At 39.2% G+C, this 18585-nt stretch overlaps 2 protein-coding genes across 2 annotated transcripts in view; both read left to right on the top strand.

Moving 5' to 3' along the window:
- Nucleotides 1–12321, top strand: part of prkcea (protein kinase C, epsilon a) — a 41416-nt gene extending 29095 nt beyond the window's left edge. The window contains exons 6-15 of the mRNA XM_044337457.1: nucleotides 175–304; nucleotides 1387–1529; nucleotides 2659–2761; nucleotides 3343–3548; nucleotides 5030–5203; nucleotides 5299–5453; nucleotides 5766–5904; nucleotides 6459–6647; nucleotides 8716–8862; nucleotides 10303–12321. Of these exons, the coding sequence (XP_044193392.1) occupies nucleotides 175–304; nucleotides 1387–1529; nucleotides 2659–2761; nucleotides 3343–3548; nucleotides 5030–5203; nucleotides 5299–5453; nucleotides 5766–5904; nucleotides 6459–6647; nucleotides 8716–8862; nucleotides 10303–10452 (1536 nt within the window). The 3' untranslated portion in view covers nucleotides 10453–12321. The remainder of the gene's footprint in view (nucleotides 1–174; nucleotides 305–1386; nucleotides 1530–2658; nucleotides 2762–3342; nucleotides 3549–5029; nucleotides 5204–5298; nucleotides 5454–5765; nucleotides 5905–6458; nucleotides 6648–8715; nucleotides 8863–10302) is intronic.
- A 244-nt stretch (nucleotides 12322–12565) lies between these two features.
- LOC122971030 (endothelial PAS domain-containing protein 1-like) lies at nucleotides 12566–18273 on the top strand. Its single transcript, XM_044337459.1, has 9 exons — nucleotides 12566–12802; nucleotides 13791–13957; nucleotides 15060–15310; nucleotides 15398–15482; nucleotides 15668–15768; nucleotides 15912–16075; nucleotides 16685–16791; nucleotides 16905–17073; nucleotides 18074–18273. Exons 1-9 carry the CDS (start codon nucleotides 12777–12779, stop codon nucleotides 18126–18128), a joined length of 1125 nt encoding a protein of 374 aa, XP_044193394.1. The 5' UTR covers nucleotides 12566–12776; the 3' UTR covers nucleotides 18129–18273.
- The last annotated feature ends 312 nt before the right edge of the window (nucleotides 18274–18585 follow it).

An 18585-nucleotide genomic window follows, 5' to 3' on the forward strand; every position in this document is an offset into this window, starting at 1 on the left:
TCTGGGTCTCTTAAGGTAACATGGGAACACTGTGTATTAACACTTCAGCCAGATGCATTATTCCTCCGATAATGCGACAGTGACCTCTTTGTAACACTGTTTGTGTGTGTGTGTGTGTGTGTGTGTGTGTGTGCTTGTTGTGTTTGTTGTGTTTGTGTGTGTCTCCCTCTGTAGGTGGGTTCACAGCGGTTCAGTGTTAACATGCCCCATAAGTTCAGTATCCACAACTACAAGGTTCCCACCTTCTGTGACCACTGTGGCTCCCTGCTGTGGGGACTCATGAGGCAGGGCCTGCAGTGCAAAGGTGAGTTCATGTACAGTAGGGAATTTACAGTTTGATCTCACAGGGGGAGACATTTAGAGCTGCTCAGGGACACAAGTACTGTAAAAAAAATATGTTTATATAAATATTAATTTAGTTTATAAAGGCACAATGTAGCACCATTTTATGTTATTGTTTATTATTATCAATTAACTGTATTGATAAATGACTTTCATTGCAGTTTTTATCTCCACTAAGATGTTTTTGGCCCTGCTTGTTTCTTACATATCATTATATCTCAAAAACCTGACGGAAGTTTTTGAAACAGATCCAGGATTTTCCTCTAAAAGATTTCTTAAAAGCGTCCATAATTTTTTTTTTATAATAACAATGTATTAAATGACAGTGTGTAATGTCAGAGGTGTCGTCTGTAGTGATGAACATACAGAGACTTATTAGTGACTCTTCTGCTCCCCTCAGCCTTAAGGAGCTTTGTAGTGAGTTTCAGCTCGTTGTTTATCTATCCGACTGTAACTTTAACGTTTTGGTTCACTCTCAGTGCTCTCATAGCATAGTTTTCTAACACAGCAGGCAGCTGCTTTTAGTGAAAAAGCTCCAAAACCCACTTTACACTACCTGCTCAGCACCAAATGACAAACAGACACAGTTGGCAACTAGCTGGTGAACATAGTGGAGCATTTAGCAGCTAAAGAGCCAGATATTTCCCTCAGGAGTTGATAGAGACCAAATACAGAGCTAAAAGAGAGTGAATATTGGACTTACATTCACCAGGTGGACGAGAACACAGCTCCAAATGAATGATAATATCAATCTGTAACTGCTGGATGTGTAAATAACCAACTGTTTGCTCACAACAACATATCAGCTTATCAAAAGGTGTTGATACTGTATTTCTGTTGTGTTCACAACGTCTTTCAGTGGCCAAACACTCAGTTAATGCAGGTTTAGTGAACATTTTTGCCGTTTTGTCATGAAATGGTGCACAAAATCAATTTTAGAGACTAAGCTGAACCTTTCCAAAGTGAAATACCAAAAAGAAAGTCAGACAGCTTTCTTACGTTTAACCTGAACCATTTTTGTGTGTTTTTTTTTTGTTCTCGCAGTGTGTAAGATGAATGTGCACAGGCGGTGTGAGACCAATGTAGCTCCTAACTGTGGTGTGGACGCCCGAGGAATCGCTAAGGTCCTGTCTGACCTGGGAGTCACACCTGACAAGATCTCCAACACCGCACAGCGCAGGAGGAAGGTAACCAGTCGTTCTCACTGCGGCGCTGCATGTTCGGTCCCACACAAATATAGTCACTTCCATTATTAAGGTATTATTCCAACATTTGAAACATGACAGCAGGAAGCACCAAGCTGTACCTGTCAAATCTGATTCAGCAGTTCAGTCCAACAATTTTAATATTTGAAGGTGGATTTAGTCCTTTTTTTAAAATTGCTATGAAGCTCTTCTTTTCATTACTAACCCAGATGGTTTGTTTTTAGATATATTGAATATTAATACTGATGCCTTTTCATCGCTAGCCTCTGGAATAATGAGAAACTCCAGTCTAGACGCTGGTACCTGCCCGTGTTTGGCTGCACATTCTGGGTCATCCTGCATTTAGAAGTCAATGTATTACAGAGGCAAATAATATTTGAGACATGTCCATAGTAATGTAAATAAGACATGATAAAAGTAATAACACAGAAGCCAAACCTTTAATAGGATATATCAGTGTCTTAGCTTCGTGCATCTGCCCAGGTAGCATAACTGAATAAAGGTGGTTTGCCAATGTTTGACATTTTTAAAAGAGTAAAAGAGTAGTTTGACATTTGGGGAAATATACTTCTTTGCTTTCTTGCTGAGAATAAGATGAGAAGATTGATACTCTTAACATGAGCGTGGTATCAATCTTCTCATTTAACTCTCTTTAGGATGCTGAAAATACTTCCAAACTTTCATTTGAGAAATTATTAAGACAAGATAAGTAGAGCTGCAGTGATTAGGTCATTAATCAATTCGTTTATCAACAGAAAATTGTCAACTGTTTAATCAATTTGATTGTTTTCTAAAGCAAAAATGCCAACAATTAACTGGTTTCAGCTTCTCATATATGATTATTTAATGCTTTTCTTGGACAAAACAATTAAACAATTAGTCAAGAAAATAATTAGCAGAAAATAATCGTTAGTTGCAGCTCTAAAGGCGAGGTTCCCAAAAAATATTTAGCCAGCTCAGGCTTTTGTGTTTTATTTTTGTGGACGATGATGCACGGGGAAAAAAATAAAGTCACACGCTTCAGCTGAGAAACTTGAGATTCACCTCAAGGCTCCCCGACTCATGACTGAAGTTAAGAGGAATGATAAATGTTGTCTCTCTCTCTCTACAGTTGACTCCAGGGCAGGACCCTCCCCAGTCTCCTCCTGAGCTCTCTCAGACTGAGGACAACAGCTTCAGCCAGCCAGCTGTCCCCACCTCCCCCTCGCAGCAGGGTAACACTGAACACAACACACACTCACACGATTAAAAAAACACAAATTTGACACAAACACGCAGATATTTCAAAGCCCTTTGAGATGAGTTCTTATCAGCATGTGGTTTTAATATGTTAATTTTACCAGTAAGGGGTAGTATTTTGATTTCAGTGATAATATTGTTGCTCCTTTTAAAAAATAAGTAGTTAAATGTGTTATTGTCCGTGTACTGAAGATGTAAGACTGAACTTGAATTATCTAAGAATTATAGTCCGCTGCCCACCACCATTTGGCTGTCACAGTTAGTCATCTTCTCACACTTTGCAAGCTGAGAAATTAAAAGTTAACTTTCACTGCGTGGAAGGATTCCCATTTTTATTTTAACGCCGGTCACCGCTGCTATTAAATCACCCTGGTCAGATATAAATGTAACTGACTCATTCCAGGTTTTAACAGAGGATGAGATTTTCACTTTTTAAAGTTTAATAGAAAAGTAATCAGCAAGAAAATCTATTTTTTTTTTTACGAGTTGAACGCTGACAGGAAAAAAAGCAGTCAGGCTGTTTCACTGATGTCTGATCCGCTTCTGACACCCACAGACTTGGCACAGTTAGATCGCCTGCAGGACACGCTGTCACTGGACCAGCAGGGACCCCAACACTCCTCCTCCTCTTCTTCCTCCAACTCCACCACCTCCTCTTCCTCCTCCTCCTCCTCGGGAGTCAGGGAGAACGGACAGAGCCAGAGGAGGAGCCTCAAGGACTTCAACTTTATCAAAGTTCTCGGCAAAGGCAGCTTCGGCAAGGTGCGACGGCGCAGACGAGGCGTTTGAGGGGGATGTTTATTTGTGTATTGCTCATTATGTTTATAATTGTAACCGTTATGGTTTTCGCCGTGTTCACCAGGGTTCCCAAGTATTTATAAGTGTTGAATTATTATTAAGTGAGGGAATATAAGACCACACACGTTACATATAATACCAAGCTATAAACTGGTCTTCTTGCTACTTTACAACTTTTTTTAGTTGTTAACATTCACAAACAAAAAGCAATGAAAATATTGAGCTGTCTCATGTGTGGTTGTGGTTAACACTAAAGCTGCACTAATCAATACTTTTTTTTCATCAACAATGCATCAAATGTATAATGTAAAAAGTGTTAGTCGTAGTGAGAAACCCGCAGAGAATTAGCACCTGACTCTGCAGTTCCCCTCAACTCTACAGAGATTTCAGGCGTCCTTCAGCTCGTTGTTTTGGCGACTTTACTCGTTCACTCTCACCGCTCTGACTAAAATAATTTCCAGCAGCTTTTCTAAGCAAAGAAGCTTTGAAAAAGTGACTCAATGCTACCTGCTGAGCACCAAACGGCAGACAGATAAAGTTAGCAACTATATGTTGAACACAGTTGAGAATTTAACACCTAAAGAGCCAGATATCTCTCTCAGAAGTTAGTGGAGATCAAAACAAAGCTAAAAGGAGTATAAATATGGGACTCCAAATTAATGCTAATGTTGCTCCGTGCTGATTTGTTCACTAACATGTCCGCAATATCAACACTATAAGGTGATGATGTTTTAATGTTATGTTTACAGCTTCTTTAAAATCAGTTCTTGCTGCTTTAAAGAGAATAAAAAATTGACCATGTCATAATTTACATTGTAAACAAAATGCAGCATTTCTTTAGATTGTTAAACATAAATAGTTCATTGTTTTCATCGTGTTTTTCATATTTTCATCACAGCTGAGTAGCTCAGAAAAATAAGCAGGTAACCCCTGACTTAACAGTGATTTTTAATTTTGATTTCACACTTTATGTAGTTATAAAAATTAGATGATAAGATTTTTTTTGAAAGGCTCCATATCCTCTTTACCCATAATAAAATGAAAACTGCAACAATACTAAGAAAAAGTATTTCTATCTCATGTGTTGCAATGTAAACATTCACAGATGTGATTCACATCTGTCAACTCTTCCTAAACCTTTAGTTTAAGAATCATAATAATGCTGATTGTAGAGTACAGATGTTAAAGTTCAGTTCATGCTTTTTGTCTTGGTAATGAAAATGTTTTCACATATGAGGAATTCACTTATTAAAAGTTTGTTCAGGTGGAAAATCATTAATATTAGAATCATCACAGTGTGGAGTTGAGATTATATATTTGTTTTTTTTCACCCAACGTCTGTGTTTTACCATTTTTTCAGTGTATGGATCCTTTTTTATAAGTTGAAGTCCGTTTGTTCATCTTTTTGGAAAGTTTGTTAACTTCCCCCTCCTTCCCGTCTCCAGGTGATGCTGGCGGAGCTGAAGGGGACGGAGGAGGTTTATGCCGTCAAAGTGCTGAAGAAGGACGTGATCCTGCAGGATGACGACGTTGACTGCACCATGACCGAGAAGCGCATCCTGGCCCTCGCCCGCCGACACCCCTACCTCACCCAGCTCTACTGCTGCTTCCAGACACGAGTAGGACCACAACACACACACACACACACAGATATTTGATAGTCTATCTGCATCTTTGTCTTCTCTGTCTCAAACTTGCGTCTCTCTCTCTCTAGGACCGTTTGTTCTTTGTAATGGAATATGTGAACGGAGGAGACCTGATGTTCCAGATTCAGAGATCCAGGAAGTTTGATGAGCCTCGCTCTCGTTTCTACGCTGCCGAAGTCACCTCAGCCCTCATGTTCCTGCACCGTAATGGAGTCATTTACAGGTAAACCCACCCAACACCAACTCATTTTGCTTTGTTTTTTTGCCACCAACAACTTAAACTGTTGTTGGAAAACTGATAAAAACAGCTGGATTTATCCTGTCCTAGAGGTGTGCTGGAAAGGATAGAAAGGAATATTAGGGAATTTCACAAATGATTCTCAGAATGTGTATGACAACATGTTTCACACCTTCATCGCATTACGTGGTGGCTCTCATGTTTTTCTACATCGCACGCTCACTTCTCCCAGTGAGCCCGACTGTTGTGGAAACCAGATGGTGCTAATTCTTGTCTGTCTATGTCTTTGTCTCTCAGGGATCTGAAGCTGGATAACATCCTGTTGGATGCAGAAGGCCACTGTAAGCTGGCCGACTTCGGCATGTGCAAAGAAGGCATCATGAATGGAGTGACCACCACGACCTTCTGCGGCACGCCCGACTACATCGCCCCCGAGGTGAGGTGTCGGCTCGACGACGCTGTGACTTTTATACATGAATCTAAACCATTATAGAGAAACTTATGGAAGCTTTTTCCCCCTATTTTTCTACTTTTCTTCCTATTTTCCATCCTTTTTTCTTTTCTTTTCTCTTTTTAATAAATCTGAAAATATGACAATTCCCACAATAATAGACGGAGAGAAAAATTTTTACCCAACAGCAAAATTAAACTGTACTTTTACTAATTTCACTGCCTGCATTTCTTCGCTTTCAGTATGTAAAAGTAAATTAATGCAGTTCTTTTCCCTGCAAGTTTGGGACTCTTTGGATTTTGCCATCCCAGTTTTATTAATTCATAATTTCAGGTCTTCCATCACTGCTGTAATCAATATTTACTAATCTGGGCGGACAGGCAGGAGAAAGAGGCGTTTAATTTCCTGTGTGTTGGTCATCAGTGGACTGTAGACTGGGAAACTGTAGATATCCTTTGTACCATTGGACCTGTGTTGGAGGTTGTTGTTCAAATATTATCTGTCCTCCGTGTTGAACCGTGTCATGTTGTTGAATTCAGATCCTGCAGGAGCTGGAGTACGGAGCCTCTGTGGACTGGTGGGCCCTGGGGGTGCTGATGTATGAAATGATGGCCGGACAGCCTCCGTTCGAAGCTGATAATGAAGACGACTTGTTTGAGTCAATTCTCCATGACGACGTCCTCTACCCAGTCTGGCTCAGCAAAGAGGCTGTTTCTATCCTTCGAGCAGTGAGTGTTGTTTATCCCCCATGATGCACCTCTTTTATCTATTTTATTTATTTGATTATTTGAGTTTGAGTTCATCTAATCCTCAGCGGTGATTCTTGCTGCTGCTTGAAGCCACAGAAAAATTAAGAGTAGTTTAATTTGACCATAACTGAATTCTGTTGATTTCTGAGAATTTACAGTAAATGAACTAAATAACAAATAAACAAATAAACTTTTTTTGCTTTTTGCTTCTTATGCAGATACAATTGAGATGTTTCCACCAGAACATACATCCATCAAAATCAAAATCTTTCTGTGAGGTTAAAACCTCAAAATGTCATTTATTTGTTGATTTCGAGGTGTGATGTGATAAAACTGGGCTAAATTTTTTTTGTTTTTTGGACATATTGGTTACATATAGCCCCAGTTTGTGCCTCTCATTTATTACCATTACATTCCCAGTCAAGGGTAATTCTGAAAAATAAATACCTGGCTGTCATTATTTGTTTATATATGAGGTTATTTCTTTTACTTACATTTTATCTGCTTTATTTTCATTGTCATCATCTGTTTGATGTAAGGACTCAGAGCTGCTTGATAAATGTGCTCTAATGTTCCTGTTTCTTGTCTGTCATACAGAAGGTGTCTTACTTTTTATTATTTTAATCAGGAAAGTACTTTGTACTTAAGCTTGAAATGTGTTGTAAATAAATTATTGTTATTATTATTATTATTATTGAAAAACCCACAAAGTTGTTTAACAACAACTTAAAGCTTTTCTGAGCATATTTCCAAATTCTCAAAGACTTTTCCAACCATGTGGATTAAAAATATTTCATCTCTTTATTCATATTTTTCATTGACACTCTATTTCCTATCCAGGAAGGTGGAAATCACATATCTTCTTGCTTATTTTGTACAACACAAGAAAATGTAATGTAATGTGTTTTAAAATATGAGATAATTAAATTAACATCAGTATAGACAAATATAAGTGATAATAAAAGTATTTACGTTTGGTTCGTGTACAAATTGAACAAACAGATGTAACTTCCTGCTTTGATCTTGGTTTGAATAAGGAAACAAAGTTGTAACTGGAAAAATGGGTTAAAATATTTTTTAATGTGGCGTGCACAGAGTATTTTTTTTCATCCAGATGGTTTGACAAGTCTGTGAGGATTCTGGAAATACCTCCTGAAAAACTGTCTGGGTTTTTCAAAAGATTGCTGAGTATTTATCGTTTGCTTTGCACTGGGACTAAAATGTAATGGTGATACATGAGAGGCACGAACTGGGGATATATTATATATAACTGTTGTTTCAACAGAGTTAATATAACTAGATTTTAATGTTGAAATATTGTAATTAAAATGCTGTTTAAACTACTTTTATATGTAACTTATCTAAAAAGCTCACTTTTCGACCAGATTTAATCTTGCTACTTTATAAAATCTGTCTGTGCTCTCCAAAACTGAACATTGAAAAGATTTCACTCTATGCAAAAAGGTTTCACTCTAGAGTTTTAGGTATTTATCTTTCTCTTGTGCTCTCCTCGTCATTGTTGTCACACTATCATTCATGTTTCCATCCTCTGGGCCGCACACGCTCGAATCAAACTCATTCAAAGTGCACTTAACGCAGAGTGTGTTACGATGCACTTTACTGTGACACTGAGAAGAATAAAAAAAAAAAAAAAAAAAAAAAAGTCATTCAGAGAGGTTAAAGTAATAACAATGTGATCATAAAACTGCAGTAGATCACAAAGTGCTCCTACAATACTGAGCAGACAACAGAACAAAAGCGACACAGCTTTCAGTCGCAGTAAATAACACCAGCACTCTGCTGACCTGTTTCATCACTCTGCCGCTACGCCTCTTTGTCTGTGCCATCGACAGAGCCATTAATGCCTCTGCTCTATTATTAGCACTGAAATGCTTTTTGCTCAACCCCTCGCTCTGTTTATGTCCTCGTCATTTCACGGATGAAACCGCAGCTAAGCGTCTTAAAGGGGCTGGTCTCCAGACGGTATCATTTCAAATCAAGAGTGTGTATAATGTGTGTGTGTGTGTGTGATTGTGTTTGTGTGTAGTTCATGACCAAGAACCCGGCCAAGCGTCTGGGCTGCGTGGTGAGCCAGGGCTGTGAGGAGGCCATCAAGACCCATCCTTTCTTCAGAGAGATCGACTGGGTCCTGCTGGAGCAGAGAAAAGTCAAACCACCCTTTAAACCCCGAATTGTAAGAAAAACCCACACACACACACACACACAAGTGCACACTAATGTTTTACATCTCAAGAGGGACTGCAAACATGAAAAAAAACTGTTGCTGCAAGGATCTAGTGTGACTATTCTATATACAAACTGTAATTGGCTTTCATTTACTCCGTGTATTAACCGGTTTTCACTGGAAAAACTAGCTGATTTTCCCTGAGATTATATTCTCCACACACCCAAAAGTTGTAAAACACTACTAAGAGGACGCTTCTCACTGCAATTCACAGTTAAACGACGTCCTCTGGTGGTGAGGACAGCTCAGAAAATGCTTCTAGTGATAGAAAATACAAAGCAGCTACAAAAAAAGAGAAAATCCAAATAAAAACCCCAGTAATATTTATAGTCTTTGCACTTCAGATGGTATATTTATGACCTGATTTTCATCCAGATTTTGTGTTATGAAGTTTTGGACCCCGATTTTTACACAGATTTGAATAAACAAGAGTTTCCAGCCATGCTAGTGGCTCTGTGAGATTGCTAACATACTAACATGCTGATGATCGTAGTTTACTCCTGAACTGAAATTCTTGACCTGATGATGGTGCTAGATGAAAGGTGTGGGGGTCAAAGTTACTACAATTCATACTGAGAGGGACATGAATGTGTGTGCCACCTCCATGGCTTCAAAAGTAAAGTAAAAACCCCAAATAATGAGCCTTGATTGCATACTTTGTTGGCTTGTGATCCCTTAAAACAAAGCAATGTCTACTTGCTCATTATTGCAAGTCACATAAGAGTCATTTTCCTCGTTTAGATTGACTTGTTTGAACGTTTTCTGTGGCCTGAGTAGACCTGAGTGTTGAATCTGACTGAAATGTGTCCACAGGTATAGAAAGTTGGTGTTGAACACTTGGTCAGATAGGTCTTGTTTACGTATTCTTTGGTCTCATTTAAATACAGATTTTCTTGTTCTTTCTAGTTCTTGTATGGCTGCTGTGTGTTAAAACAAAGCCACTGATGCGTTTGGGAAGTTTCGCTTATTCTTTTAGGCATAAAAAATGTTTTTTGAAAAAAAATATGTTCAAAAGATACCCAGCTCTAGGTCTGAGAAATTAAAATGATTCAGTACATCACCAAAAAGAAGGAAGAGCAATAATAATGAATAATTTTGTGTAGCAGAAGTATATTTTTCTGCTTTCCTATCCTGTTAATCATCTCATAACACAGAGATTTGTCTTGTAAACCCCACACATGCAGTTAAAAGTGTGCACAGGATGTTATCCTCATAGCAAGACATGCATGTACAAAAAAAATGGCAGTTAGTGTCAACGGTCAGAAGGTGTCGCTCTAATGTCACTTTTACTTGATTGTATCAGCGTTTCTACGTCTGACATCCTTACCTCACTCTCTCTGTTTGTGTGTGTGTGTGTGTGTGTGTGTGTGTGTGCACGCGCCTCTGCAGAAGACCAAGCGAGATGTGAATAACTTTGACCAGGACTTCACCAAGGAGGACCCCGTGTTGACGCCCACGGATGAGGCCATCATCCGACAGATCAACCAGGAGGAGTTCAAGGACTTCTCCTACTGCGCCCCCGAGGAGACGCAGACCTAACACACACACACACACACACACACACGCACACACACACACACTGATCCAACAACACTAAATCTGCCACGCACGTACGCACACATGCTGACACTCATACACGTGTAGAACCATAAGTCCCTTTACAAAACACACACACGCACACACGCACACACACACACGCACACACACACTCCTTTACTTTGAAGCTATTGGTTGTTGTTACTTTTGGAATATTCTTTACTTGCATTGTGTTGTTCTTGTTGCCTGAGTTTATTATGACTATGACTATGAATATGAATATAAATATAAATATGAATATGAATATACACACCTGCACATCGCTCTCACACACATTCCCACGTGCACACTTTTAATGCTGATTAACACACAAAAAAACACACACACACGACAATCCCAAGTTTTACTCGCACATGCAGCTCACTGCACATGCTCTGACAACCAAATACACACACACACACACATACACACACTTACACTGCTTCTCTACCCGGCACCTGTACACATGTGGACTGTGGGTGCCGGGTGCAGAGACCTGTATATAGCCTGTGTTGAGTGGCTGTATTGTGTTGGTATTGTCTGCTAGTAAAGGAGAGTCGTGGCGCATGGACAAGCACCCTACCTGTGTTATACTGTCCTTATTGTGGACCAGTTAGGGCCAAATACCCTTTGTGCAATACCCTGACTATCTATATATTTTACGGTTTTGTTTGTTCATGTGTTATTTTTGTCTTTTTTTTTTTTTTTCTCCTCAAAATGTGTTTTTTTTTTTGTTGTTGTTGGATTGTTGTATGATTGAAATCTGTTCTCTGTTTTGCTCTCATCGTCCGACACAAGCACACTCACTCACTCACTCACTTTCTGTCACCTTTTTCTGTATTCGTGCGTATAAAGTGAATGTCGAGCTTACAAGTTACAGGCTATTGAACTAATTATGTGGAGCAGAGTGTTACAGGGCGGCCTGTGTAGCAGTGAAAAAGCCCGGTCTCCAGCTATTTCATCCATCTGCTAGTTTCAGCCGTCGCATCCGCGTCTGTCCTGCCGGTGTGAATGTGCTGGCCCATGGGCGTTTTTTTTTTGTTTGTTTTTTTTCGGGTCGTGAATGTACATTTCAGTGTGTGGGTGTGTGTGTGTGTGTGTGTGTGTGTGTGTGTGAATGCATGTTTTTTTGTGACTTTTTGTCTTCAGCATTTCTGTTTCTATAGTTACCATCAGTGTTTTCAGCCCCTCTTTTTCCTTCCCTTCTCAAAACACCGAGTCCCCTTTCCCTCCTCCACCAGCCGTCTCACTCACAGCCAAAACCACTTGCTTTTTCTGACTTGCTTTTTTCAAGAATGGCTTTTCTTTCTTATTGCTCTCTTTCTCTCTCTCTTTTTTATTATAATTATTATTATTGTAAAGTGTATCTGGAGGAAACCTTTGTGTATAATACTATAACTATACTATTATAGGTCTGTTACAGCCGGGTGAAAAGAAATGTGGAGAACCAGCAGCTGAATTACCTCTCATTTCAAACACACACGCACACACACACACACACACACGCACACACACACACACACACACACACAAAACAGCATATACAGACTCTCCTCTTTGCCTCCTCCCACTTCTCTCTCTCTCTCTCTCTCTCTCTCTCTCTCTCTGTATTTCACACATGCACACACAGAAGGACTGTTGTCGCATGTACTGTACAGTGAAGGCGAGCTGGTTGCTCTGTGTGCAGTAGAGTCGGTGTGTAGTGAAGCTTTGTGCACCCAGGGGTAGGGCTGTTCCTGGTCACACTATCTTACTCTGTGCCAAAATGTAGTGCAACAGCCGGGCTAGTCCTGTCTGGTCTGATTCCAATAAAACACTGAGCTGTCTACATCACTCCAAGACTCCGCTGTGTCTTCTTTCCTTTCTTTTTTTGGAGGTTTTTTATCGATTCTCACCTGCTGTTCAGAGGCAGACCTGTGGGATGTTTGACAGTTTGTGCGAGAGAAGCAGAAGAGGTATGGAGAGGGTGGAGTGGAGAGAGAGAGGGGAGGGGAAGAAGGGGAGGGGAGGATGATGCTTTTCCTGGCCAGCTGACCTATCATCATGCACAGTTTTGAAGGCCTGTAGACGATGCACATGCAGATGAATCTGTTCAAGTCATATGTGCTGTGGGGGACCACTTGCCTTGTGACATTTGGTGCAACTAATTAGTTCTCTGCTTAATTTGGCTACCTGTGACGGTGCAAATTGTAGCGCTGGGATTCTATGCTGTGCTGTGAACTCCTGCTGCCACCATTTTTTTCTTTTTTCTGCGTCATGACACAGGATAAAGACACCTGTTGGACACGATGACAGCCGACAAGGAGAAGAGAAGGTAAAATCTGCATGTTTTGTGTACCAGTTTGGTTAGTATTTAAAGGGATGTGATAAGCTTAAAGATAGTGTTGTGACTATACAGTGGGCATCCAGACCACAATGCACTGCTCTCCTTCCCAGTTCATCGGTAGTTTAGGAATTACTCAAATCTTTAAAACTAAAAGTAGAAATGAAAAAATGGGAAAATACAAAGTCCTGTAATCAAATTCTTACTTGAAGGCGATTATCAACTCAAAAGTGAAAGTAGGTATGCTTTGGAAAGCATGAAAGTACCTGAAATTGGAGATTTGTTTCTTTTTTTTTTTATCTGACGCCGTTATCTTAATGGTGTTACGCATTACTCTGCATGTTGAGAAATTCTCTGTAACCAAGACAGCAGTGACGTTTTATCGATTCTGGTCATGTTGAAGGTACAATATGAGTCTACAAAGTCACGGCTGCAGTAAGTGAAATGTACAGCAAAGAACAAGTAGAAAGTACAACATTTCTGTCTGAAATTTTGGAGAAGTCAATACTCAAAGTACCTCAAACTGTGTCTTTAGTTCAGTTACTAAGCGGATGTCATTAAAAGCAACATAATCAAACAAAAGAATCACAATTGATACAAGTACAATAGTCTGTAAGTTTATGTTTAGTAATTTCTGTTGTACTCTGTAATTAGTCTATGCTAGATTTCAATTTATGTTACTATTTCAAATATGATATCACAATATATCTCTAATCAGCCAATACTGAGTTACATTGTGCAGCACTTCATAGTAAATCTATAATCGTCTACAGTACTTTAAGGTGTACTGTTTGTCATTCACTATAAGGCCTCATATATTTATATAGCAACAATAATACAATGCACGTACAATACTGTATGTGTGATTATGCATTGCAAGTCATTTTTATTTCATAAAATCCATGCAAATGCTGTTAAGATGACTTGAGTTGTTTGTTCCTCATCATGTGTCTCTGATCCTGACATCTGTCCTCTGCAGGGCAATCAGCCGTGAGGCGGCGAGAAGGAGGCGGCGAGTGGAGTCTGATGTCTTTAAAGATTTATCTCATCTCCTGCCCCTCCAACCCTCCATCCGATCTCACCTGGACAAGCCCACGGTCATTCGCCTCACCCTCAGCTACATACGCATGCACGCAGTGCTCAAAGGTGCCGTCATCACACTCATTAATGAGGGTTTGCATCTATGGAGAAACCCTTTTTCACTGCACACCTCATACAAACTTAATCAGTTAACTCTCCGCGGACTCAAGAAAGTGAATTTCACATTTTAACATGCATTTCAAATTGCAAAAACTGTATTTAGGCGTGCACAAGACACTTATTTAAAATATTTTTGTGCGTGTTATGTTTTTAGATGGTCATGCATAGAGAAAGTCATGCATAGAGGAAGATTTTGTATGAATCCAAAAGTTAAGAGAGTACATATGTAATCCTGTTTCAGTTTCAGTACAAATTTCTAGCCACACTATATTTGAAAATATACCTACTTTACCTAAAGACCTCATTTATTGTAAATTTCAAACAAAAATATTTCCACTAAGAATATTGATTTGTAAAAAATGACAATAAATTCCTCATAATACTTCAATTAATGCAAACTAAACTTAAGTAAGTTACCGTACCGGAAATAAAATAATGTCCTCACTCGAGAGGGATTCAGCAATTTAATTTTACTCAAGTAACCCTGATTATTTAATACGTCTTAGCCTGATTAATCCATAATAACGATACGTAATCATTACCCTATAAAGCTGAATTAGGTTAGCTAGAAAAGAAACAGAATTGGTTTGCTGACTCAAATACGGTATTGAAACTGCCACAGATATTATAATATGACTGGCTCATAATTTTTCCCAGGTCTTTGTAACAAAAGTGTTCGCGGTTCAGCGATTCTTACTTACACGCACAAATAAATATATTACATATTGGACTAATTGTACGTATCTGAAGTATAATTTAAATGTACTTTTTTGCATGTATGTTCTACTTCAGAAAAAAAGTGAATGTGCTGAATTTACTGAGGTTAAGTTGTAGTTAAAAGACTGGTGGGTACGAGTAGATGAAGAAGTTGTTGACAACACCTGGGACACACTTTTACACATACACACCCACATATTCACACATCAGTGATCACAAACGCAGTTGCAAATGCAACAGTTTCCACTAGAAGATTTTCTTCTCTCTGTCATTTTTGAAAAATCAGATAATAACACAATTGGTAAAAAATCCCTCTCTCTCTCTGTCTCAGGTAATTTTGGGACAAAAGCAGAACCCAGTCACACAGTAAAACGTGGACAAGCGATCGAAGGTCCAGAAGAGGAGAAGACAGATTTGGTGAAGAGAGACCAAGACGGAGGACAGCATGAGGAGGAGAAAGAGGTGGAGGAGGAGACGAACATGTACCTGAGGATCCTGGAGGGATTTCTGATGGTCATATCCACTGAGGGAGACATGATGTACCTGTCCAGCAATGTTAGCAAGTATATGGGCTTGACACAGGTACACACACATTTCTATACCATTGATGTATTCATTTAGGATGTAGGATTTGAAGATAAATATGTACTTTATGTTTGTATGTGACAGACTGAGTTGATGGGACACAACATTTTTGAGTTTACTCACCCCTGTGACCATGACGAAATCAGAGGTAACCTACGTCTAAGAGCAGGTGTGTATTTGTAGGTGTGTGCGTGTGTGTGAGCGTGGAGGACTGTTGGCGTCAAGACTCTGTGTTCAGTCTGGGTTGTATAGTCTGTGGTTAAGATTTTGTGTCTTTGAGAGATCAAACAGATTTGAACAGGTGTATTAGGTGTTAGCTGTTTAAAGCCCCTGTTTTTTTTTGGTTTTTTTTAGAGGAAGTTTGGTACGGTGCGAAGAGGGACTTCGTCATGAGGATTAAAAGTGCTTTGACACACAGAGGAAGAAGCGCCAACCTCAAGTCAGCTACGTGGAAGGTTGGTGAGAAACAACACTGCCTGAAACAAAAATTCACACTTTTTTTTGTCTCCATTCCTGAAAATTAAGAAAATAATAAAACACCATAAAGTTCTTGATAATATTTTTTGCTAAATATTAACCCCATTCTCTGTGGTTTCAGGTTCTCCACTGTCAAGGCCGAGGGAAGGTGTGTGTCGCCCAGTCTTCAGTATCTTGCCTGCTGCTAACCTGCAAGCCTCTGCCTCTTTCACACACACTCCTGAGCGCACACACCTTCACCAGCCAGCACAGCATGGACATGAAGTTCACACACTGCGACCAGAGGTGATTCACACAAATGTACACACTCATAAACACATACACACAAACACACACACGCCTATACACGAGAGTTACTTGAATAATATCTGTGTTTCAGCTGGTATAAATATATTTAACAACAGCTTAAAAAGGATGCAAAAACCCAAGTGGAATTGCTGTTACGCTACTCAACACTCAATGTTGGAAATATGCAGCTGCGTGCTGACTTTTTTCCATGTTGGGTAACAATTAATAAGAAAAAATAAGGAAGATTATTAAACTCAATGCTTAGCCACTTTATTCAGGAAGTGCTGTGCCGATATGTGTTGTGCTGGTTTTTACTGAGCAGAGCAACGAATGGCCAAAAACAAGACAGAAAACACAAACTAATAATTGGCTTTCTGTAGTTTGATTGATGGTGTTAACTACACTATTATGATAGACAAATATTAAAATTTGATGACCATGATTGAAGGACACAGTAACTAACACATTCATTCATCTGTTTAACATGAGTTTATGCTGAAGGGCTTATGACGCAGTATTTTGTAAGATAAATTCAAAAATTCAAATTGTTCCTGCTTTATGTGTGTGTGTGTGTGTGTGTGCGTGTGTCTGTGTGTGTGTCTGCAGAGTGACGGAGCTTTTAGGTTACAATCCTGAGGAGCTCCAGGGCCGCTCGTTCTATGATATCTGTTACCCAGTGGACTGGAGATGTTTAGCCAAAAATCACTGGAACCGTGAGTAGTGATGTGCATGCACACACAACAATACACACACATTACACTCTTATAAATATCTGATCTCACATCTCTCTCTCTCTCTCTCTCTCTCTCTCTCTCTCTCTGTGCAGTGTGTTTTAAGAGTCAGTCAGTCAGCGGTCAGTACAGGATGCTGGTGAGAAGTGGCGGTTTTGTCTGGGTGGAGAGTCACAGTGCTGTCATCCCCAGTGTCCGACCCTCCAAGTCCAGGCCCGGTGCCCAACAGCCGCTCTGCATCCTCTCTGTTACCTATGTCCTCAGGTGTGTGTGTGTATGTGTGTGTGTGTGTGTGTGTGTACAGTATGTTCATTTTTATTTCAGCATGCTATAAAAATAAACCTGCAGAGACTTGAAATTACCTTACAACAGATAATCAATCACAGTTTGTGTGTTTAAAGCTGCACTTTACAAAACAACAACCTTCCTAACGTAAGAAAAGTGCCACATTTATGCCTCTCCTTTGCAACGTGCTTCTTTTTTCCTTTTTTGCTGTTTTGGGCTTTGATTTCATTTTAGTTCACTGTCTAAAAATGCAGTCATGTCTGGCAGCTCTTAAACCTCAGACACATCCTAAACCACAGGAACAAGAAGATTTTTATAACTTGTCCCTGCTGCTAATGATGATGTAAATCAAAGCTGGTTTTAAAATCTCTGCAAGTTGATTTTTATGACATAATGAGAATAGCTGCATATGAAGCAAATAATTTACGGTGTGTTTTGTGGCTACAGCTATGTTTTTGTACATTAATAAGCCAGATTAATCTGTTTATTTTTTATGTTAAAACACTAATCATTTAGTCTATAAAATGTCATAAAATTGTGAAAATGTCCATCATGAATTCCTTGTTTTGTCTGACCAACAGTCCTAAACCCAAAGATATTGAATTTATAAAGATATGAAACTGAGAAAAGCAGCAAATTCTCTCATTTGGAACCAAGAATTTTTGGGTGCTTTTCCCTGATAGATGATTAAACAATCACTTATCAAAATGATTTTATTTTCTATCAGTTAATACATCTATTTATTAACTAGTTGTTTCATCATTAGTCCGCTTTGTTAAATTATGTGTGTTATAGTTAAAGGAAAGAAACCACCAGTTGGGTTCTTTAAGTAAAACTCCATAAACCAACTGTGCTAAAGCTGTTTTCAGGCTTTATAGTGAGAATAATTTACAGGATTGTAATTTACAAATGGTTTAATTCTGTATGCGTATGTGTGTGTGTGTGTGTGTGTGTGTGTGTGTGTGTGTGTGTGTCACAGTGGAGTGGAGCAACCGTCCCTGCGGCTGTCTTTGAACCAGGCCGTCCACAGGTAGAAGAGCTGAACCCGGAGTCTAAAGAACAGAAAGGAACAGTCTGCTAAACGCTCCGTCCTCTACAAAAAACAACAAAACACCAAAAATATCAAAAAACAACAACAATCTGCTCTACCTCCTTCTGTGAATTCTTATAATTAATTAAACTAACTTTTATTAAATATAACATTTCGTAATTCAAAATGACTCACTGTGTGTTTGTTGATGGTTTTGTTTTGGATATCTGCTTACACAATTTGATGTGCAGTTTTTGGATATAGATGCAAATATTTCAACACACATTGAACTATACCTCGGAGAAAAGTGTTCATTTTAAGCGGTTCAGATATGTCAAACAGACAGTTAACTTGCCACAAAGCTACCTCACAGCTTTTTGTCACACTGTTTTTTCGCACAACTTCTGTATTCCTAAAAGAAAACTGAAACCCGTAGATGAAGACTGTGGTTTAGACAGTTG

This window comes from Thunnus albacares, chromosome 20 (assembly GCF_914725855.1).
Source record: "Thunnus albacares chromosome 20, fThuAlb1.1, whole genome shotgun sequence".
NCBI lineage: Eukaryota > Metazoa > Chordata > Actinopteri > Scombriformes > Scombridae > Thunnus > Thunnus albacares.